Source organism: Hyalella azteca, unplaced genomic scaffold, assembly GCF_000764305.2.
Source record: "Hyalella azteca isolate HAZT.00-mixed unplaced genomic scaffold, Hazt_2.0.2 contig2817, whole genome shotgun sequence".
Classification (NCBI taxonomy): domain Eukaryota; kingdom Metazoa; phylum Arthropoda; class Malacostraca; order Amphipoda; family Hyalellidae; genus Hyalella; species Hyalella azteca.
The window spans coordinates 30,145-54,533 of record NW_025933077.1 but is presented as its reverse complement, the minus strand read 5'-3'; the positions used below and the strand labels follow the sequence as shown (position 1 = coordinate 54,533).

Genomic DNA, 24,389 nt, shown 5'->3' with positions numbered 1-24,389 from the left:
ACAATAACCCTAGGTTAAATATAATATCCTGAACATCCAGGGTCTAACCCACAGATCCTACACCGCAAGGGTCTGTACGATCCAGTCCCGGTACTTGTGGACGGCCGTGTAGACGCCGAAGCTGCCGTTTCGGCCACACAGGAGGGGGCCGTAGGACGTGAGTCCTATGAGGAAATACTTGCCCCCGGCCTTGCCTGTGGCCACTAACGGACCCCCGCTGTCCCCCGTGCACGTGTCCTGCCCCGTTACTCCCCCAGCGCATATCTGAAGGTACGCGAGAAGGTGTAAGTAGGAGCATTGATAAGGCAGTTGAGGTGCCAGAGTAGACGGTGAGTGCGATTACATGAAAGAGAGAAAAAAATTTCCAGATGGAACAAGTTTCAATCCATAGTCAGCACCAACCACTCATAGGATTAGCAGTTAGTATACCGGAATTTGGGTGTAGGTGTGGTGACATGGATCAAGTTACCGTTTGTTTCAAGTTTCGAAACATAGCTTGCATCACCCTAACCTGGTTCTCGTTTAGCCTGCCCTGGGTGGAGGCGTTGCAGCGCTGCATATCCACCAAGGGGAGCCTGATCTCCTGCAGCACTGGGGAAGAGCCAAGTGTCTCAGTCCTCCCCCAGCCTACCGCCAGAGCCAATGGGTTAAACTCCGACGACGCCAGGATATTCGGGTCAAAATTGTTCGGGATGCAAATGGGTTGTATGTAGGCTGTGGGGATAAAAAAAGGTATACTGATGGTAAAATTTCACCAGAAAAGAACATTGGGGCTTGTAAATCTTCAAACAGTTTCTTCCCGCCAATCAAATGCTTGGGAGCGCCAGATTCCATACGATGCCTTCATCACGACCATTTAATTACTCGAGGTAGCGAAATAGACGTCAGAATTTCTATATTTAAATAACACTGTTCGCGTGGGATCCTTAATGAGTGCAATGAAATATATAAAGCAGTAATTATTGCGCAGGAAAATTTTCACATTGATGCTTATTATCGATATTAACCTGGGTGAAGTGAGGCGACACAATAGTCAGGCAGAGGCCAACGGAACACACATACCAGCTGAAAACACACATTTTTACATTATTCAAAAAATTAACCAGATTGACACCAAAGGCAGGCCAGTAGGCCAGTGGTTGAAAGCTGCTTGGTCTCAATGTTGACGGCTGCCTGAACAGCGCCCTTAAGAATCATGCGTACCGAAGGACGGCAGCGTCCTGACGTACGGTCAAAACTGAACCTTGCCTGACGTAATATTAAATCGAATAACTTCACTTGAGAAGCAATCGTCACAAACAAACGTTCCATTTGCTCAATCTAAATGAGATAACGTTATCTCATCGAAAATAGTTGAGTCTTATAGCTACATGGCCCTTTATATTCGTCACCTACGGTTAAAAAACGATTTTCGTACATGACGGAAGCGATGACTTCGAGTTATAAATGTATTTTTAAAACGATTTCAAAGACACGCAAATTGACGTAGGACGTTTTTGACGATATGGTAGGTAATAATTACACCTAGTTATGATGATTAATCAGTTTTTGCTGAAGTAAACTCACATCCAAAAGTGACAGGCCTGTCAAACCTGACGACAGCGATCTGACGTACGACAACGGGCGGCGCGCAGATGTTTCTGCGCGTCGCGGGCGACACGATGCAGTCGGGGTCTGTGTCCGTGTTCCACTCGCCGATGTTCGCTTGTTTCCTTTGAACGAAGTCATTTTGGGTAAAATTAGAGTATAAAAAGAGATGACAATAATCGTCTGATTGAGAAATAAGACAAAATTAGAAGGGATTGAACACGTCACGTTAACGCAGAGGTAAAATTAACTGTTGATAAATCATCTGTGACATCACTTTCAATGGGACAATCTTACAATGGGTCGATGAATTCAGATATCTTGGTTTAATCCTCGATAACTAGATTTCCGTCAATGAACACATTAACCACGTCTGCCATGGGCTGAGTAAAGCCCTCGGAGTTTTGCGTGCTTTATCAAATGTTTTGACTTTCCCTTCATGAAAAACGCCTTTCTGCGCAATGTCCTTATCCAAACTGTCAAGCAATTTGGTAATCTGGGGTGGTGTACCTTTCAATAAAAAAAACGGGTCATCACATCACTTAATAAATCATTGCGTTTTATGCTTAGGGTTAGGTATGATGATAATAATATTCCATTGCCAATTACTAGCGAATTATATAGGCAGTTACAAATCTTGAAACTTGACGATATGTTGTTCAGATTTCCACTTTCAAAATTCATGAATAGAGCACTTTGCCACGATGAACGTTTTTTAAAATCTGCTTTCACCCCTCTTGTTCCCCAACATCCCCATAACACAAGGGGCGTTCGATTTAACTTACCACCGGTTCGTTTAGAAATAGAAAAGGTACCTGTTTTAATTGTGTAAAATATTTTAACGAATATCCAGATGTGTTCAAATAAGATTGCTTCAAAATGTTTTTGAAAATAAAATTCCGTGATTTTATCCGTAACCAGTATTAATTTGATTTCAATTAGTACGCAAGTTTTAAGCATTTTGACTTGATGTTTGCAGTTGTACCCTGCTTTACTCAGTGTAATTTTATATTGCCTCCTTTATGCTAATTTTTCATTATGACAAGCGGTTATTAGTTTTCTTAAGGCTTTTCTCAATGGGTGTGATTATTTTAAAAAATTTATTTTTTATTTGTTCACATCGTGATCTTATTAGGATTAGAATAAAGTTTTGTACCTATTATCATGCCTGCGAAGTTTCTTTTATCTTATATGGGCTTCACTTGGAAGCCTTGCTATTTTGTTTCACGTTTTTCATATATTTCATTGTAATGTGTGCTCCTGTGTGAATATATAAAACAAGCTATCAAATCAAATGAATGCCGAGGCAAGGGCGGGGCTTCTCAGCGAGCTTAAAAACAAGCAGGAGAAAAGCGATAAGTTGACAATAATGAGAAATAACACATTGTTTGAGGGACGTTCGCGTATTTTATGCCAGAGGAAAGTTTGTTGACAGTGAATGTTGTAACCAGCGATCAGTAATATACCTAACAAAATATAGAGGCCTGAGCGACCCTGCATATAGGGCCGCCTGGGACTTGGGGAGCACGCAAATCAGCTTCTTTATGTCCGCTTCGGCCCAGGGTTTGAAGGGCAGCCTCTGGGCAGCGTGTAAGCTCGGTATGACTCGGCTCGGCCAACCCTTGTCATACTCTCAGGCGACTATAAAGTTGGATAGGAGATTCTGACCAGAAACTGATTTCGATTGGGTAGCCAAGCAGACCCAGAATAACCTTGCGCCCCAATCAAAATTTTTAGTTGGTGGCGAGCCTGAATTAGGAACCGCCTAGGACTAGGAACGTAAATCAGCTTCTCTATGTCCGCTTTTTGGTCTACATTCCGGCCCCCGAATCAGACAGCTACCAGAGCCTGGTGAGGGGACTGAGGGGATTCTGCCAACTCTTGCCCTACTCTAAGTAGACCATAAAGTCGGCCAGGAGGTTCTGACTAGTCGCTGATTGCGATCAGTTGGCCAACTGACCCAGAATAACTTTGCGCCGAGTGTAGTGACTATTCGGCCGAAGCCTAGGTGATCCCCGAATTTTGTTAGGGAAATGGACTTTCACGGCTATAATAAAATTATGAAAAACTGACAGGGACAGTAAGCCGATGTCGTCAGGACGGACGCAGTGGGCGGCGGTGACGACGTGCTGGCGCGTCACCAGCGTCGCCCCGCACTCGTAACTCAGCTTGAGCTCACCACGCGGACCCGGCACTGCGAAGAGGGGACTAGTGGAAGACTAGTGTAAGGGGAGGGCGAAAGGGGACTAGTGTAAGAATGCAGGGCGAATAGGCAGGGGGTTATTAGTGCAGGGAGACTAGTGCAGAGGGGGGCTAAGGGGCTTGTGCATGGATACTAGTGCAGCGGAAGCCAAGTTCAGGAGGGACAATTGCAGGAGAGGACTAGTGCAGGAGGGGACAAGTGCTGCAGGGGACTAGTGCAGAGAGGGAATAGTGCAGGGCAGGGGCTTGTGCAAGGGAGGACTTGGACAGGGGGGGACTAGCGTAGTGGGGGACTAGAGCAGTGTGGACTAGAGCAAGGGGGGTGGCATATGCAATGAGGACTTTTTCAGTGGGGGCCTAGAGCAGAGGGGACTACTTCTAGAGGACTAGTGCGACTAGTCTAGACTAGACTAGAGACTGCGACTAGAGGACTGATGCGAGAGGAGGCACTAGTGCAGGGGAGAGGGCTACTGCTGTGGAGGAACTCCTGCTATGGGGGAACTACTGCTGTGTGGGAACTATCTGTATTCACAATATAAACGTCATTACCCTGGTACCCCTTAAGTTTATACAACTTCACTTCAAAAGTATTTATTCCATCATGTTTTAATTGCAGCTAGCAAATCTTTCCACGAACAATATAGTCACTCACCAGAGTACCCTAGGGCGACCATCCAGGGGTTGCCCCCCAGGGGGGCATTCTTCCCCCCGAATATCCTGTCAATGCTATTGGTGTCGCCGCAGGTCCGGGGCAGGTCGGTCGGAGGAGGAGGGCCCTTAGTCGTGGGTGATGACTGCCCTCCACCACAACACACCTGTAGGGGAGGCTGTTACATGGAACCAAGTATTCCACATTCTCCTGCGGGACAGTGTGAAAGATCACATTCTCATCAGTCATGGTGATGATGTGGGAGTTTCGAGTCAAATTCAGAGAGCCAGAACTGATGCTGGTAAGACACTGCCATAGTATACAAAGGTCTGGCAACACTAACCAACTAAGAGGTAGCTTAGCTAAATCTGCGTAGGCACACGGTGCAACTAATGCCAAACAATTTGTATGTATACGCCATGTTCTCATTTTTGTATTAGTTTCTGGTAGCGATTTGGTGTGGGGCGTCCCTCCATCACTCGCACCTTTCATTTGTATATTGATGCTTGTACCCTCAGTAATCGTGTCTGTTATGTGCGAGCAGTTGGGGCTGATATCTTCAACACCCGTGACAGTATTTTAATTCAGCATGAGGTTGTCGGGCGCTTCTATTACAAAAAATGATAAATATTAATAAACTTATGCTTTCCCTGTAAGAAGACTCGCGTAAAATAACAAAGAATTACCAGTATACACCGGAAATCAACTTATATGTTTATTTCATACTCAAGCATCGATAGGGAGTTTAGAACTCATCTAAAGCGTCTGCTATGTATCTCTCTACTCCTTGACACGATACCTATACAAATCAACTTTGTGGAGAAATTCCCTATAACATTTACTATGCATGAAGCTGCACCTTACTGATACTAACAACCTAATTCACTTGTAACAAGTTAACCTCGCAGCTCATCCCAACCAACCAATGAAGCCACAAAGCTCACCTTAATTGCGCGGTTAGCAAAACCGCATCTCAGGCGCTGAATGGCCGCTGTTAGGTCGGGCGTCCAGCGCTGGCCGGGACGCGGCCGTAGCTCAGGGCAGTCCGTAAGCGGCACGCAACGGCACCCTGGATATACGTGTGTTGTCATGCTGGAGGTGAACTTCTATCACAGTAATCTTTTCAACCCCAGAAGTAAATCGCCATTATATTTTTAACCCGTAGTTTGTACGTGTTTATAACAAATAATCCAAACCCAATAGCAATGCAATTTTGATCCCACACTCGCCTGGAGGCGCTGTCCCTCCGAAGACGACGGGTCGTTGTGCCTCACATGCAGGCAGGCCAAAGCAGGCAAGTCCGAGGAATAGTAGGCCAGGCAGCATCCTGCCTAATAGCTGGGGATTCACCTTTGAGACTTTCAATAGACGACAGATTGTGTTCCCTGACAGTCAGCCTGTGCGCCTCTACTGGTTAATGCCTCTACAGCTTAATATTGTCCGTAAAGATCATTGACTTAATCCTGTAAACATAATCATCCTTCCGTATTATTCTAAACCTATTCCCGACAATATCGTAAACCTATCCATTTCAAACAATGTCAATAGTCAAATAATTAAGCCAATACAATAAAGCTATTCCCGGAAATATCGGCCATCCTTCACGCCTGATCCTGCGGCAGCGGTTACAGAAAACGGTACGCAATCACTCGTCCGGCTATTCTTACCAGAAATGGGGGTTAACCCTTTACTGCCATGCCGGCACACATGTCCTCTTATCCATAATGCTATTCCTATCAGAGTTGAGGGTTAACCCTCTACTGCCATGCCGGCACACGCGTCCTCTTACCCATAATGCTATTCTTACCAGAGTTAGGAGTCACTCCTGTACTACACATGCCGGTAGGCACTTTCTCTCATCTACCATGTTATTCTCACCCGTTTCTTTAAAAAATTCGAGTGAATGAAAGTAAGTGTATTAAATGATTGAAAGGAAACGCAGCCGTGCACAACCAAATTTGTGCACCAATCAGTCCTGAAAGGAACGCTTAACATATTTCCTGATGACCACCAATTAGCAGCGAAATAAACCATCCGTCAGTGACCAGCCCATGACATCATCTTGCTTTAAATATTAGGAGCTTTACGCCACCATATTCTGAAGCGAATAGCCCAGAGAATAATGGTTGTCCACCATTGATTGTTACATCGAATCATCACTTCATACCCTGACTTTAGCTCGAACTGTAACTGGCGGACAACAGAAGGCGACCAACCAGCCCAGCCCGCCAGTGGAACTGCATACATCCTGCCGTGCACCACCAGACCGTCACTTTTAGACCACAGCATCTGGTGTTAGGGTTCAGATAGCATTGTTCTGTTCCAAAATCTATCGTCCTTCGGCGAGTGAATTCGGCAGCTTCGTTAAATTACGTAACTTTTAGCTCACAGCATCTGGGTTAGGTTTCGGATAGCATATTCCTGTTCCAAAATTTATCGCCCTACGATGAGTAGCCGTTCGACCGTAGCCTGATTTGCCACACGGGACAGATGCGGACGGCTCCGGCGCGCTCCGTCCGGGTGGTGTAAAATTTTTTCGCGAATTGGCAAACGATGCTGGGCCATTCAACGTCAGGCTACTTTCCCGTGGGCTGATTGTTCTAATTCAATGGATGTGATCTGTCTGGTGGCTTACGGCTTATAATGTTACAGTCAAGAAGTGTTACTGGCTACGTTCTTGAGGGAAGGGATCATGATAGTCCGTTCGAAGCACGGCAGTGGTGGTCTCTGACAGGCGTCCCGAATGAAATATAATATTTTTTACTAGCTAGCCTGTAAATATTTTGAAGCTCAGCATCCGTCCAGGTTTCAAATCCATTATCTATATCACAGGATATAACTCAAGTCAAACAAGTTTACACTGGAACGGGAATGCAGTTTTGTCACTTCTCAAAAGCAGCCATTAAATCGTTCATTCCCAAAAGGCAATGTCAGGTTGAATCAACGTTGAAACAACAAAAATCATTACGTTGAATAATAGTTTAGAATGAGTATATATATATATACGTGCGATGAGATTCAGAGATAATCCAAGAGCGTGTCGCGCACACTACCTACTCCTTGCACGTCCAGCGGAACTCTGAGATGCGGGTTGTTACAAGATCTCTACTCACTAGGCAGGGCTTAGTTGCCAGAAGTTTAGCAGGATTCGGTACAAAATTCATTCCCTCTTTTTTTTTTCTAGAAACTTAACGTTTACAGATGTTAAAATTTCACAGTTAATACTGCTGTCCTTTTAGGTGATTTAGGACATCGGATAAGGTTTACTAAGTGAATAAATAACTAAGTCTTATTTAACTTTTGACTGATAATTACCCGCAGTGACGCTCCTTACTTAGTCTGCTCGGGAATCCTGTTAGCTTCTGACCTTGACTGACCGACCACCTGCGCATGTTATGATAACGGGACGGCAGAGAGTGCAACGATATTTATTTATGTTTCCTATGTGTTTTAAATTTATACTTCACAGAAACCTTTGCCTAAATGTAAACTGGGCAGGGTGGCCCAGTGGTTACAGTACTGAGTACCAGGATTGGTGCAGAGAGGTGCGGGTTCGATCCCAGCTACCTGCGACAGTTCCTGGTCAGAATCGGCGAAGAGGTCAGAAGCAGTGAGTTGCGTGTTCGAGACCGAAAAAAGCTGTGATTGTTCTGCGTTGTTAAAAATCGGCGACAGGCTTACTGCCTAATGAACGCTGAAACCGCTATTCATTCTATTTCTTTTGAAATATATATTACTAAATATTGACCCGATATATTTACGATAAAAATTCTTCTGAACAGTATACGAATAAAATACGAATCTGGGAACTTCGTGCCAATAACGCATATTTTTGCGCCTTTATAATAAATATTTACAATTACTTGACTCATAATAACGTTGATAATTCTTTGCCTTTCAAATCTTTTTTCACATGTGAATATTTTTATCGGTTTTCTGGGACAACAGAAAACCGAGGGTTTTTTGAGACTATGATGTCAGTATATAAAATATGGTTATGGTTTATGGATGAGGTATATATAAAATATGGTTTATATGTGGTTATGATTGCAGAGGTCAATGGTTTATATATGGTAATTATATATGGTTATGGTTATATATGAGGTATATAATGTATTGTTTATTTCGGTTGCCATAACTATTTATAAGTGATTTATATCACAATACATTAGGGTCATTGTATTGCAAATCACGAATATATTGCAATAAATGTAAGTTATATATATTATAATCAAGGCTATTCCTTTACCATTGTCCATATTAATATTATTGTCCATGAAGCCATAGAGCACAGACAAAGGATGCGCATCCTGTTTTTATAGGACCGTTTTCCGACGTTTCCTGTAAACAAACGATGTACTTGAATATATTGTTGTTTTAAAGGCTCCATACACTCAGCGCAACTTTGTCCAGATAGCGATGCACTTTTTGCCTTTTTGTGGGTCATCCTGACCCAGTTTGGCCCGGCTTAAGGGTGTGTCAGTACATCGAGCTGAAAGTGTGTCGCTGTGGATATGTATACATATATATATATTAAAATATATATATACATAAATTCGTAATGTGACATATTATATATAAGCGGAAAGAGTGTAGCTACTTGGACTACATGACCCTTACATGTACAGTGGATTTACTGGGAATTTTTCGCAGCGGTTAATGGAAATTCTATGGGAAAAACACATGCAAGATATTTTCCGGGGGTTTAAGTGGTAAACTATAGTAAAGTCAGGCGTGGTGGAATCCTACAGGATGTAGTCCGTTGAAATGGAGATAATGGCTGGCTTCTGACGCGATACTCGGTGTAGGATAAAGTACGTGAAATGGTCACTGAATGAAATATAATATTATAAGATATATAATATGAGGATAAATCCTAAAAATAGTATGATATATAATATGTATATAATATAAGAATAACTACGGTTATTCTTATCCTGTGATATAGATAATAACTCCTAATCACTGGCTACCGGTTTAAAGCCATGCGAGAAAGGCTAAGAAACGATGATGTATCGAAACGATTAGTGAACGAAACTAGAGGAACGAATTTACGAAAACAAACGAAAACTGACGGCACGTGTACATTTTTTAAAGGCAGGCAGAGATTTATTTTATTTTAAAGGAATAAGTGAGGCTTATTCCTCTAAAGTTTTTTCAGAAGTGAACCCGAATATTGGTACACTTATGTGTGTCATATTGACTCAGTTTGGCCTGTCAAGAGGACGTATTAGTGCTACGCTACGCATCCGCTCTCTGCTTTGACTGTGGGTATGAAAGCGTGTGACAATTCGGACAGTTTGATCCATTAATTTTTCTGATTGAACGGCACATGTGACCAGGGTCTATACTTTCAAAAAAAGTTAAGAGGTCGCAAGTTCATCAGCCTTTCAAGCAAAACGGCCTTTCAAGCAAAATCCGGTCAATCCGGTGGATGACGGCCTTTCAAGCAAAATCCACCAATCATAGACAAGAAAATAGATCGTAAGTACTTACGTTCACTTAGCGAGTTGTGAAAATATGACCCCAGGATTCCTAACCTGATTAAAATATTAGTGGAAGGAGGGGTGACTAAGTAAATGCTTATTTATTTCAAAGTATTGCTAAACCTGAGTTCTTGATTTATGTTACCCTTGTATGCCACTTACCGGACGTGATCCTTAATCAATCCGTCTCCTATAATCCTTCTGACTGAAATTCTGATGCCGGATAAGGACTGAAAATATCCATTTATTTATCCACGACAACTGTGTAGCTAAGGGGGCATTAAAACGCACGGGAACGGTGTAATTTTATTGTAGTGTGAGGGGGACTGAAAATAGGGTTCAAATTTCCCTCATTTTATCCATTAAATAATATTGTCGTCTTTTTGGTTTCATTATCCACGTTATTATGTTGATACTGTATCATTTCTATGATACTTTACCAACAGAAAATTGTTAATTAGACCTATACTGCTATATCTGAATAACCAGTGAAGGGTATCCAAACATCTTGTATACTTTTATGCATGTTCCATTCGTGAAACACAATTATAACCTATTTCAGCTTCGCTAATCCGTCCATTCATACCCTAAACCTATATAATTTTAGGTACCCTTTAATATACTGTCATGCAGCAAAATTATTATTGCAGCTTGAAATATCAATGATAAACCACTGTACCTGCTGCTAATGCCGATGATAATTCAATTGTACCAGCTGCCTGAGCACCTGCACTCAACTCCCGGCATGGCAAACTGCTAAATTTTGAGCTTCCTAAGGTAAACTTGATACCCTGAACATCTAGGGTCTGACATCTGACAATAATCCTGCGTTAAACCAAAGAAACCAGTCACCCAGGGTCTGACCACAGGTCTTAGGTAAATCCTAATACCCTTTGGACACCCAGGGTCTCACCCAAGGTCCTATACCGCGAGGGTCTGGATGATCCAGTCCCGGTACTTGTGGACGGCCGTGTAGACTGCGTAGCTGTTGTGTCCGCCACATAGGACACCACCGAAGGACGTGAGTCCTATGAGGAGGTGCTTGTCCCCGTCCTTGCTCGTGGTCACTAAAGGACCCCCGCTGTCCCCCTCGCATGAGTCCTCCCCCTTCACTCCCCCAGCGCATATCTGCAAGAAAGGAGGGGAGGGTTGATGATGTTAAGGGGAATATCAAGAGCCTCGGACAGACTTGCCTATAGTTCCTATGGGATCTCTTCATTTAAGTAGGTTCACTTGAACTTAACTCGTAAATGAGATTACAATCTGAATATTTCCATGCTAAATTTATTTGTTATCTGTGGACAGTAGCAATAATAAAAAAAATTTGTATCCAAAAGAGTTATGATGAAGAGAGATTTCAAGACACTTTGCATATTAATGGCCGAGAATTTAGCTACTTCTCCATCATTTTTTGCTGATGTCGATTGGTTTTACTTATTTTCTCCACTTATTGGAATACCCTGCATTCATGATCAGCCTCCTTATATTTGTTACAAGAAACTAATTAAAGGCACGCATCTTCACACGTGGAGTGAAAATCCCGAGTAATAAGACTTCCGATGCAGGCGTGGGGATGGAATAGAAAAACACAGACGTTGTAAATTACTCAGCTGACACCGCACAAGGCTGCTAGCATGACACCTAGCGGTCAGTAATAAAGGGTGGTCAGAGGTCGCCGAATCCAATTAATTCCAGCCAACCGTTGCAATTCCTCGGACACCTGAAAGGCACTCGTAGCCCCAAAATTCATGCTGGCTCAGATATCATTTGGAAAAAACTACACAATCGATAGAAGCAACTGCCTTGTCTGGGGTCAGAGCAAGATATCACACGATGGTCGCGAATACCTTGTTCTCAAACTTCGCCGCACTAATAAATGATATTGCGGTGTCTGAGTTGATTAGGCCATATGTTGGCCTGTTGCCGATTCTTAACAGCCTAGCCTCCTCGCCGATTTTAACCAGAACTGTCTCAGGAAGCTTGGATTGAACTCGCAATTCACTGTTCCAATCCTGGTGCACTGAACTAAAAGAACCGGGCCACCCTGACCTTAGTTTAAAGTTAGTGCGGTGATATAATAGAAGATAATTGGTCGCGGATGGAAAAATCTCCGAGTGATTGCTTGCACTGCCCTCACCTGTTTATCATTTAGGATGCCCGCGTAGGAGGCATTGCAGCGCTGCATGTCCACCAGGGGGAGTTTGATCTCCTGCAGCACTGGGGAGGAGTCCAGCTTCTCCGTCTTCCCCCAGCCTGTCGCTGAAGCCAGCGGGTTGACATCCGACGCAGTCCGGGTTTTCGGGTCAAAATCAGCCGGAATGCAAATTGGTTGTATAAACGCTGTAGGGGTAAATAGATTTGGTATATGGGTAACTAGAGAATTTCAAATTAAGCAGAGAGTGGGGATTTAAACCTTGGGCGACGTTAGGTAGGTATATCCGAAGCATGTAGTTTTATGAAAATTTTAGATGGAAATTAGTCTGAAGAATTACAATTCTAGACGAATTTAATTAAATCTGAGGCTCGCTTTTTCCCAATAAGTTTATAAAAAGATCTCAGTAGCAATCACACATCGAACTCTTACACGAGTTCAAACTTTTTTGTTTGCACATTTTTTTACGAATTTGATATATTGTAACTTGAAAACAACTCTATATACGGGTGCCTCCAAAGTCTTCACGCCGTCATGTTCAACATCAGCCAGAGTCTCGATATAATCAATAACTTAACCTTAGACGTTGATGGTATGTCGTGGTTTACATAACATTCAACTGATGCTCAGAAAAAAAGGCAGTTTGATTATGTGCGATTTAAATGAATCAACTGCACCTAAGGAAGGATTAGCATGATTAAATCGCGCGTAAGCGATATGATTTAAAAATCCTATGTTCCTCACAGTTGGCTGGGACTTTGAACCCTTAATTCATTGCTACAATTTTGTGGTTCTTAACTTACCAGCCACCTTACCGATGTTTACCAGAAATTTTTATAGCTAGCCGGGATTGAATCTACAATTTAGTGAACCAATCTTGGTACTTCGAAGTTACAGTAATTCACTGGGCGATTTGGACCTCATTTCAATAATACAAGTTATATATCTGGAGGTTTTCCGTCTCTCAATGAGGAAAACTCGTTCTATAAAGTGTGGGTTTTTTCTCGACAACAGCATATCGATTCTTGTTCTTGTGATGGAAAATGCTTGATGAAAGTGTATGTATTTTGGTCAAGTCGTGTAAGAGTAACGACCAGACGTACAATACAATCGCTTCAACTCGCACGCTTAAATATTGTTCTAGCTTTTCGTTTCTCTTATGTCACTTTGTATTTATGAACAAACATGACCTCCAAAAATGGCATTCCGTTGCAATACTTTCCGTTGTTGTTGTGCTAGAGGTGTAAAGTGACGGCAGCGTCCTGACGTACGATGCTCTTGCTACAAGCAAGCTTTCAATCGCAACGCCTTATTCCTTTGTGTCAATTCTTTTATTGTTAACAAACCTCACCTCCAAAAGTGACAGGCTTGTCTAGCCTGATAACGGCGATGTCGTTGTTGTACTTCCCGTTGTTGTTGTACTGTGGGTGCCAAGTAACGGCAGCGGGCTGACGTACGACAACGGGTGGCGCGCAGACGCGCTTGCCAGACGCTGGAGACACGGAACAGTCGGGGTCTGTCTGCGTGTTCCACTCGCCGATGTTCAATTGTTTCCTGAAGATAATTTTATTTGATCGGATATATAAATTCGGTTTATTTATGTTTACAGTAGATTCTTAACTGTATTTACTTTCTTCATTTATCAGCTGATGGACATGGGAGGGAGGAATATTAAAAATGGTTGATATATAGGAGTGATAGGCAGGTAGTTTTTAAAATATTTTAGAAGTTTAGTAACTTCCACGAGCGTTTGGAATACATGGAATGTGTTAACAGGTAACTCTGTACAACGTGAACTTGTTGCGCAATTTGCCAGTAAATGTTATAGAATGAACAGAAAATAAACGACTCATAATCACATTTGTTTTTTGGCAGTGAATGCGTTGTTTTTTACCAAAAAATTTATGTATATGACAGTTTTAACCACAACATTACTATAATTACTTGCAGTGAATGTGTCGGTATAGGTCATGAAAATGTAATTTATATAAATTTAAAGTATCCCTCCGGCAATATTATAATATAAACTATTACATTATAAATATAACTACTATATTATAAATAAACTATATATAACTGACAGTGTCTGGAAGCCGATAGCGTCAGGGTGGAGGCAGTGGGCGGCGGTGACGACGTGCTGGCGCGTCACCAGGCTCGCCCCGCACTGGAATTTCAGCTGCTGATTGTCGTCTGCTGGGACGGTGGACAGGCATGCAAAATTCAGGGGCTCAATATTGGTGTATGAGGACGGGTTTATGGGAAGACGGGTTTAATATCATTCACTTAAGCGAAGGTATGTTATTCAGGGGCTCAATATTGGTGTAAGAGGCTTAAGACCATGGGAAGACGGGTTTAATATCTTTCACTTAAGCGAAGGTATGTTATTCAGGGGCTNATTGGAGTAAGAGGCTTATGACCATGGGAAGACGGGTTTAATATCTTTCACTTAAGCGAAGGTATGTTATTCAGGGGCTCAATATTGGAGTATGAGGCTTATGACCATGGGAAGACGGGTTTAATATCTTTCACTCAAGCGAAGGTATGTTAAACGAAGGAGTAGCATCAGTCTACGTACAATCTACATCTACTCCGCAATCTATTAACTCTTTAATCTAAGTGAAGTTTATGAAATAGAAGAACTAATCAACCTATGTTCCTGAGCGTTGGACGGTCATGGGTGTGACTGGCAAATAAAATGCAGTGGTTCAATATTGATTGTTGAGCAGATTGTTAATGATTATTAAGCTGATTTATTATATTATTCATTAACCAGATTTTTTTGACATTTTTTATTAGACTTCAACTTATTACAGCTGGGATTCCATCATCTGTTATTCACCCACCCAAGTACCCCAGTGCGACCATTCAGGGGTTGCCCCCCAGAGGGGCGTCCTTCCCCTCGTGTATCCTGTCATTGGACGCGGTCACGCCGCAGGACTGAGGCAGGACTGTAGGATGCCCCCCTCCCGCCCCGTCCCCCCCACCCACAGGAGGGGGAGGTGGAGGGGGGTCTGCCAATCGCACAGGCTGCGCCCCTGCCCCACAACACACCTGGGGGGGAGGGAGGGATGTATGAGTATATATACAAAATTGTATAAAGTGTGTTGGACAATTGATCCTATGTAATATATAATTGATATGATGTACCTATAACCTATAACGCGGGTCACCAAAACCCACATGGGCAGGGGTGGTGCAGTGGTTACCTGCCTGACCAAGTTACCACTCCTCCCTCACCACATGGGTCACCCTGACCCACCTTGATAGTACGATTGTCTTGGCCGCATTTTAGGCGGCGTATGGTCGCCGCTTGGTCGTACGAGAGCCGCAGCCCCACAGGCGGTCGCAGCTCCGGACACTCATTGAGTGGGACACAGCGGCAGCCTGAGTGGGAGTAGAGGGGGAGTAGAGGGGGAGTAGAGGGGGAGTAGAGGGGGAGTAGAAGGGGAGTAGAGGGGGAGTAGAGGGGGAGTAGAGGGGGAGTAGAGGGGGAGTAGAGGGGGAGTAGAGTGGGAGTAGAGGGGGAGTAGAAGGGGAGTGGAGGGGGAGTAGAGGGGGAGTAGAGGGGGAGTAGAGTAATCCTGCTCCTTCACTAATATTTCTCTTTCCACTTCCACTTTTAATTAAATATTTCTCCTTACACTTCCCACTACGCCACAGACAACGAATAACCGAATGCAGTCTGCGCAGCTGTGATGTCTGAAGAGGTATGTAACTCCCTCTGTAGAAATATTGTGGCTCGGCAGTTTCTGATCCATCAGCGTATTTTAATGTATTTCTAAGCAAATTTCAGGCATTTCTATCTTTAATCATTTGGGTATAATCGCAAAATTTAACAAGATAGGCATTTAATGGATTCAAATATTGATAAACCAATTGAGTGGCTGATTTCACTGCCAATTGTAGCAATAACTCTCACAAATGTGCTCATCCAATCTCCTGTTCATGATACATTGATCATACTAAGGCCTCGCCGCCTCAGGTCCTCCATTTATTGATTTGAAGTTCATTGTTGGTCTTTTTCCAGGTGTAGGCTCCATCAGTTTTTATATCTACAATTATTTTCGACTAACTTGAATACTTTTTGCAGGTACTCTGCGAGCCTAAATCCACTACCCGCAGGAGTGCATCCAATAGTGCTTTGATCAGTAGGAGAGGTGCCGACTGGGAAATGTCTGCTGTTTGGCCCGACCACGGAACCTACAGAAGCAAAGTGGCACGCAGCGGGGTACCCCACGGCGAAGATTCTGCTGAGTTCCTGGCGAGCGCCCTCCAAGCCCACGCTCATTCTTCCCGATTGTCTTTGCCCCTCCAGTATAAAGATTCGTGAAGGTTGTCCTGCTGTCCCGCTTTGGTCATTTCATTGTCAAAGTATTGGTAGGTGGCTGCCTGCCAGCAGGCTCCTATGTGGAGCATTTACGGACCCATCACACGGCCATCGCCTCCAACACCGCGGGGACCGCCGAGAAGAAAAGGATACAGGCCGTCTCACCTCTCCAGAGTCCGGACCGCCTCACCTCCTCAGGGTCCTGGCCGCCCCACCTCTCCAGGGCGCCCCCGAGAAAGTAATGCTCCCGCTCCCCTACCACTCCGAGCTGGATTAGCAACGTTCGTGCTTTTGTAGGCACCTTGGGTCCTTCACATTCAAGGTGGGGCCCTTCGCAAGCGCGGTTCTTCTCGAGTTGTGGGGGAACCATTCCGCTCCACTGAGCACCTCTTCGCCTGCCTGTCATTACAACGGACGTTCCCGTCTCCTTCCTGTGGGAGTCATCTCCAGGCTGCAGTCTTTCTGACCTCTCCCATCATGAGGAGAAAATTGAAACCGGAGGCCGAAGCTTTGGGTTCGACATCGAAATTAGTAAACTAGGTTCTTTGTACGCATCTCTAATTGCATAACATTAAAGCTTACATGCGGAAATACCTATGGGAGAGCTATTGTACGGCCGTTAATACCTTGGTCCTCACTGTCTCTTATTTTGCTTCCAGTTGTATTGTATGTTTCTTCTGTTGCACTTTTGAAGTGCATTTTATATCATTTACTAGGTTTTTAGCTAGGTACTTATGTGCGTCTCACTTGAGCTGATATAGGGACGAGTTCTATTCAGTGATCGGTGAAGAATATCTCACAGCGATACTTGTAGACCCTTTGTGTTTCTGATCTGGTCTTCGGAATTTTATAGAACTGATTTCACTTTTGATTCACCGCGCAGAATTTTCATTTTGAACTTGAAACATAATTTTAAATAGGAATTGCAAAATTGGGAATAATATTCTTCTACCCATCTTTATGTAAAATACGACCTATTTTCTACCATTAATCATGAGGCATCTATCAATTTACATCATGTTTACCCAGCACGGAAGGACATTGTCTTAGGAAGACCCCATGAGATGATGTTCGTAATCATATCACTATAATAAAATGAAATTATTATAAATTTCAATTAGTAATAGTAATACCGTACTAATTCAATAGTAGGTAATTATTAATATAATTAGTTTAATTTCAAATGGTATAATTTCAATTTCAACCAAAAATAAATATTAGACCCAATTTCTTTCGTTCTTTATTATGCCTTTGTAAAAACCCGATTATATAGTATGAACCTGCTAAAAAAAGCTATTTAAATACAATAACGGGCAAACCGTTTTCTCCCGGGAAACGTTCCCACCGTTTAATTTAACGGTAAGTAACCGGCCACTGTAACGCCAGTGGGAACGTTTTTTTACGGTGGTTTTTCTAACAGTGTGCATATTGCCTCCCAATCTGTTCTTCGATGGTGAAAGTTGAGTCCTGCCAGTCCATTTTGAAGTATAGCCCTGGGCTGGGTATAAGTTCCAATGGTCGTATCCACCCTCACCAGTCGGTGGTCTGACAGGGAGGTTTCTTCAACCCGGACGTCAACCACCATTCATTAATTATCAGTAAAGAAGAGATCGAGAATATTTCGTTCCCTTGTCGGCAACCATACCTGCTCACTGAGCAAGTGTTCCGCAGCGAACTTCACTAGTTTGGCTTCTTGACTTCTGTCGCGGTCACCGATCTCTAAGCCATCAGGGCTTGTCCAACGGATTCGTGGGAGATTGAAGTCTCCCCCATTGTCAGGCTGGGGCTGGTTCATCCAGTCCAGCCACCTTGGTTTCTATTTCCTCCAGGGTTTTGCTAAAATTTTCCGATGGGCAAGCAGGCGGCCTATAGACTATAGCTACGCAGAGGTCAAGTTTTATTATGTGGAGTAGTACGTGTTCAACAAATCCGTCAGAGTTTCAAGATTCCGATCTCAATTCCACCGTGCTTCTTGCGAGGGAGTTCCTAAGGTAAACAATTACTCCTCCCTTCTTCCTCCCTCCAATTCGATCAGCACGATAGTGTTGAAATCCTTCCATTGTAATTTCTGTATCCAGTATATCCTTCCTTAGGTGCGACTCCGTTATTGCAATCATAAAGATCCCACCTTCGTCGGCCATCTCTCTCAGCACGCCAATCTTGTGGCGCACTCTTCGTGGGAAGAGTCCCTCGATATTGGCCAGCAGGATGCCAGACTCTTCCCTTCTTGATGTTCTTACCTGCAGCGACACCGATCTGCCAGGCGTCCCTGACCCAGCAGCTCCTTTATCTGGAGTTGCATCATTTCCAATTGATATTGCATTTGGTCCTTCATGTCTAAAAAAGCACTGAGGGTAACCTCTTGCTCCTCACGTGCTTCTCTGCCCCGTATACATCGGCTACTCAGTAGATTAGCTAAGTCGCCTTCCCTTCTCTATTGACTCCGTTCATTTCCACCTCGTACCTCACCGCTCCTTCCAACGGTGTTTCTCTCAGCGTTGCTCTGTCTTCCCTGAGCGCGAGGGGCGGGCTGTGCGGAAGGCATCGCCATTTGCTGTGAGGGCCTACCATTGATTCTCGCTCTATTGCCGTTTTCTCCACTTTGTTTTCTTGATTTGATGTGGTGTAAACGAGTTTTTTCTCGTGCAGTCCTCTCAGTTCATGATACTCCAGCACAGCGTAGGATGATAGAAGGGGCAATCCTTACCTTTTTTGCACCCTCTGGCATGACCGCTTCCATAATCAAAGAATTTATAACACATTCTTCTAACACATTCATTAGCTAAAAGGGTAATATCAAAACCATCTGGCTAACTGACCAATCAGAGGCTTTGGATTTGTTTAATAAAAATAGCGGTTTCAGCGTTTAGTAGGCCGTAGGCCTGTCGCCAATTCTTAACATCGCAGAACATTCACAGCATTTTGCGGTCTCGAACTCGCTACTCACTGCTACAATTCTGCTGTGCTTAACCGCCCGGCCTCCTTGCCGATTCTGACCAGAAACTGGCGCATAGAGCTGGGATCGAACCCGCGCCTCTCTGCGCCAATCTTGGTACTCTGAGCTGTAACCACTGGGCCACCCTGCCCTTTACATTCTGTGAACTTCGATGCCTTCGCTGGTATCAACTATCGAATGCTGTCTGTCGGTATTGAGTCGGTATTGCTCTTTGTTGGCCCAGGAAAAGCCGTTATAAAATGGTTGTAAACTCTTTTTAATAAACAACGTGAGTTAAAGAAGAAATCTGTGTACGGAGCTAAAAATTATGGGTGGGAGAGATATAAGTACCGACTAGCAGGAATGAATGATGAGCGTTGGGCGCGAAAGATGTAGGTACCTGTGGTACATGAGGGTGAGTAAATGGATAACAGAATAAGCGATGAATGGTTAATGACTGTACAGGGTGTAACTGGAATAAAATGGGATGTCAAAGAATGAAAGAAATAGGTTGAAAAGTGAGTGAGAATATGTAATTTATGACTGACATGACATGACTGATAGTGGAAAGCGTTTTTTTGAAGGGTGCATGGAGATGGAGGGAGAAGAAAAGGCTGGTGAGAATAGAGGCAGCCGGGTGGGCATAGAAACATATTTGTAAAGAAAAAGCAAATAAAAAGAAAAAACTATAATAGAAGTACAATATAAAGTGGAAAAAGTATTCTCTAGTGTTTGGCAGCTAACAATGTTGCGATACCAATGTACAAAACTACTGTGCAATAAATTGGAACTAGCAATAACCAACATAAAAACTTTTCTATTAAAATTATTCTCCCTTTCCTCTATCGTCATTGTCATTTTCACTTCATTAGTCTATTACTTACTCTTCTTATTACTTACTCTTCTTACTAGCTTACCCTTAAACAAACTATCTCTGTGCTGTAAATTTTGTCCCAATATCTTGCATCCCATATGTGTCTCCCCTCTGGCCTCTTCCCCCTCGTCAAACCAAAATTAAATGAAATGAATGTGTGAAACGTGGCAGCTAGCTGATATCAAGGCTGGACATCCCTGAAGATCATTTCAGTATCACGACGCCCCATATAAGCCTAATAAAGTTGATTTCTCTGCTGTGTTATGTTTCAGGCCAGTCTTTATTCAATTATGGAACAACCAAATTCTAGTAAACGCCGACCAAATTTCAGAAATGAAGAAGTGATAGCAATAGCAACAGCAGTCAAGGAAAGGCAAGGGATATTGCTTGGTAAATTTGACAATAATGTAACCGCAAAAATCAAAGCAGTACTACAGTGGCAAGAAGTTACAGATAGTGTTAATGTGGTAGCTTTAGTAAAAAGATAAGTACCTTAGGTACGTAAGAAATTTTACGATCTCAGAACAACTGTAAAAGAAAGTTGCAGCTGATAGCAAGTACGTGGAAAAACTGGTAAGTGCATTTACACTTTGATAATGTAATGCTCATTTCCATCAATAATATTGTTTGAACTTGCAACACTTGCATAGTTTCTAATATCTACCATCCATTCTAATGCTATACACAACTTTTTACCTCATTAGTAGACATGATTTACAAGTCAGACCGGAAATTTATTTATGCCTATTTAGATAGTGCAAGGTTGGATTCTTACATATATGAATTTATGATGCCTTATAATCTTCAACAATACTTAAAGCATATTTTCATTCTCCAAGTATGTTTTAAGCATTCTGTTCTGTAAATAGAAGATAATTCAGTAGAAAGTTGTGTGCAATTAAAGTCACTCCATAGCTTCATATCAGAGGTATTAGTTACACCCAGTTGCTATTATTACTTGGCTTATTTATATCTTTATAAAAATAACTTTTATTAGATTTCCCGACATAATACTACCATAGATCAAATGAAGAACTCTGCAGAAGCCACCTCAAAGTCAAAAGTTTATTGTTTATGAGATTGGGCGGTTTGGACTTGAAACTGCCCATGCTCATAAACAATTTAACAGTGAGTAGTTTCATTGCCCATTTTTCTTTGGTTATGTTGAGAAGAGTTGCTCATTTTCACCAATTTCTTTCAAAAATCACTTGTATTGAATTTTTTTATCAATATTTTCTTGGCCTTCTCACTTCTTTGGCCTTATGCAGGTGGAGGGCCTGCTATGAATGTAATAATAATAATAATAATTATTATTATTATATTATTGTTAATAATTAATAATATAATAATAATATAATAATAATTATAATAATTGATTAATTAATTTTAAAATTTTTAAACAAGACCTCCTTCTGTTCAATTATTAAGTATAATTATAAGTGAGCATGAAAAATCTAAAACAATTCTGAGCTCATTGAGTATCATTTTCATTTGGAACTAAAACACATCTTTTTTACATTATTTGTACGGTGGAAAAAAGTACTCTGATAATATTTAATGGAATTCCCAAAAAGATTTTAAAAAGTGTTCTGTTTCAGTTGCAGAAGATGAACAGCCTGAGGAGGCTCAAGAGGTTTGCCTTGAGGTCATGGATTTGTTAGAAACCTCACCTACTGGAACTATGACAACAGCTGAAGACGACTGTCATCTTCATGCTGCAGGTCCCTCAGGCATTCATGCCACTGCTTCTTATAGGGTTATTAATCCTACAAGAAATGAAATGCATCTCATGCTATCTTCCACCATGGTACACCTTTGACGCCACAAACGGCCTCAGTTACCGCTATGCACGGCATTGTTGCGGGAGAAGGGGCAACACATATGGGCTACCCAACGGGATAGTTAGAAAGAATTAACAAACTATATAAATGAAAGCATGAACCGGGACAATTTTCAGCCTTCCGTTGGAATTCCGGGGCGATACCGAGACGAGACGAGACGTCCCGGTTAAAATAGGTACCTTAAAATTTCCCGGAATTTACAGTCATTTTAACGAGACATAACGAGACGAATCAATTATTGATGTGGTGTAAACTTTGGCTTACCGTCATACATTTATACAGAGCTGGGCAGCGCTACTTTGAAATGTAGCGGCCGCTACCGCTACATGATCTAAATGTAGCGGCCGCTACCGCTACCGCTACAATGGCTTAAATGTAGCGCCGCTACCGCTACCGAAAATGAAGCGGCCGCTACATGTAGCGCGCTACTGCCCACCTCTGGACTAACAACAAACATGTTGACACTATTAACAGGCTGAGGTTGACAATATTACAACGAAATTGTTCGTAACGGTACAGTTTTATTCTGTAATTTATATTATGTATGTATCATGTTGATTTTAGAATAATATTTAATACTATTAAGTAAAATCTCTAAAGGCTTTATCTATAAATGTAGCGGTAGCGCTGTAGCGGCAAAACCTCATATCGCTACTTAAATATGTAGCGGGCGCTACCGCTACAATTGCTTAAATGTAGCGCCGCTACCGCTACTGAAAATGTAGCGGCCGCTACATGTAGCGCGCCACTGCAACTGAAACTTTAAATGTAGCTCTTTGTAAAAAAGAAAGAATTAAAACGCTATCTTTAATACTTTTTACTTTGTGATTTTTTTAAAAGAGTAAGTTCCCACGCCGCACCCTGTACAAATCATACTCAAAGAGCACTTTATGCTATGCAACAACATGCATAGAATTCTATTATAATTAAATAACTCCTAACTAGTTTGAATTAGTGCATGAAGTGATGAAATGTTTTCTTAAAGAAAGTGCTTAAATGAAAAAGACCAAAACATTAAACTTACCATAAGCAGGCCATCTCCAAATTCCCCACATTGAAATCTGGCTTGTAGCGCACAGATCCTCTAGAATCTAGATGTAAGCATCATGAGTGCTGTCAGGGCATCTGACGTTAAATTGAGAATCCTTCTATTTGCATCACAAACAACTTGAATGTTCATTGAATGAAACTTTATCCTGTTAACAAATATGGCTTCATCATCCATAGGTGCTTTGCTTGGTACAGTATGTGGAAACAATCAATTACTCCGATGACACTTGGAAATCCAGCCAAGGCATGAAAATCCCTCATGTCCTGCTGGAATTGAACGACACCAACAGGCATTTTGATTTCATTTAGAGATATTTCTGATAGGATATTTCTCACAGACGTGATAATATTACTCATACTTGGTTGAGATAGTACACTGGTGTCACCAACAACGTTTTGAAATGATCCACTTGCCAAGAAGCGAAGGGTAGCCAAAATTTGTGTGATAACAGGTATAGCATGGGATCTTGAAGTTTTTCTCTGCAGCAGTGGTTCTAATTCCTGAACCATGTTAATGATTTCGTGACGTGGAAACCGGTATTTTCTTATTAGTTCCTGATCACAAATATGTACTAAATCTAGTGGTTCCCTGTACACTCTTTCTCTCCTTAATGCTTGCTGGTACTCGCATGCAAATAAAAGTTCCATGTTCATAATTTGAAATCTGCAAACAATATGGAAGGTTAATCAAAGAGCCATTAGCAATAACTTGCAAACCTGCACCAAAAGTACACAACAATAATGGCAGGCAAATGAAAATAATTTCTAAATTCAACTAGGTATAACTACAGTATATCAGTCTATGTGGCTTTAGGAGATCACTATATTGGACTTTCAAATGCATTTCCATCACAAAATGGTTGGGAACTACTGGGCTGCTTAATTCAGTCACAGGCAAAGTTACCAACAGATATACCATATTTACAGCTAATAAAAGCTTTTCCCAAACTCCAAAATGTATGGTTCTTACTTAGAGGCTGTTGAAGCTTTGAAAATTTTTTAATAAATGATAAAGTTTTTCTCCGAAGTTCTCATGTAAGAGTATGGTAAAAAAACATACAGACATAATTCCAAATGATTTTTTTTGGAATTATGACTCAATTGTGGAATTGTGACACAATTATTGCACAATACAAGAAAAGAAAAGATAAAAATAATTTCATTTATGTAACTAGTCACATGGAACTCTAGCTCCCAGTTTATCTTGCATCTCGTTAAAAAATTGAAACTGAACCCTTCTTAGATTCATTATTCTCTGTATGTAGATCTAAAATTCTAAATGAAGT

At 42.1% G+C, this 24,389-nt stretch overlaps 2 protein-coding genes across 4 annotated transcripts in view; both read right to left on the bottom strand.

The window, feature by feature from the left end:
- LOC108665816 (CLIP domain-containing serine protease HP8) overlaps nucleotides 1-6,290 on the bottom strand; it is a 36,607-nt gene extending 30,317 nt beyond the window's left edge. Inside the window, exons 1-4 of one of the 2 annotated variants that reach the window (XM_018152622.2) lie at nucleotides 5,668-6,290; nucleotides 5,383-5,507; nucleotides 4,442-4,604; nucleotides 3,661-3,781 (exon numbers count right to left, since the gene is read on the bottom strand). In XM_018152622.2, coding sequence (XP_018008111.1) covers nucleotides 3,661-3,781; nucleotides 4,442-4,604; nucleotides 5,383-5,507; nucleotides 5,668-5,764 — 506 coding nt within the window. In that variant the 5' untranslated portion in view covers nucleotides 5,765-6,290. The remainder of the gene's footprint in view (nucleotides 1-3,660; nucleotides 3,782-4,441; nucleotides 4,605-5,382; nucleotides 5,508-5,667) is intronic. The other variant, XM_018152621.2, reaches the window with a different exon arrangement.
- Nucleotides 6,291-10,218: 3,928 nt separating this feature from the next.
- LOC108665814 (phenoloxidase-activating factor 3-like) lies at nucleotides 10,219-15,457 on the bottom strand. 2 transcript variants are annotated; one of them, XM_047885711.1, is made up of 6 exons: nucleotides 15,336-15,457; nucleotides 14,920-15,127; nucleotides 14,158-14,269; nucleotides 13,428-13,630; nucleotides 12,062-12,264; nucleotides 10,219-11,052 (listed from the first exon to the last, which is right to left on the bottom strand). In XM_047885711.1, the coding sequence occupies exons 2-6, from the start codon at nucleotides 14,939-14,941 to the stop codon at nucleotides 10,846-10,848; spliced, it is 747 nt and encodes a 248-aa protein (XP_047741667.1). In that variant the 5' UTR covers nucleotides 14,942-15,127; nucleotides 15,336-15,457; the 3' UTR covers nucleotides 10,219-10,845. The 2 variants fall into 2 exon arrangements, with proteins under 2 accessions (XP_047741667.1, XP_018008108.1); XM_018152619.2 differs by having other exon boundaries at nucleotides 14,158-14,266.
- Between the last annotated feature and the right edge of the window lie 8,932 nt (nucleotides 15,458-24,389).

What these genes read in the sequence shown, in the direction of transcription:
- LOC108665814 (XM_047885711.1), bottom strand. Translation starts at nt 14,941, where the DNA reads ATGGTCGCACTGGGGTACTTGG. An exon ending in GCTATCGGCTTCCAGACACT is followed by an intron (nt 13,631 to 14,157) that starts GTCAGTTATATA and finishes AATTATCTTCAG; the next exon opens with GAAACAATTGAACATCGGCG. An exon ending in GCATCCTAAATGATAAACAG is followed by an intron (nt 11,053 to 12,061) that starts GTGAGGGCAGTG and finishes CCTTTCTTGCAG; the next exon opens with ATATGCGCTGGGGGAGTGAA.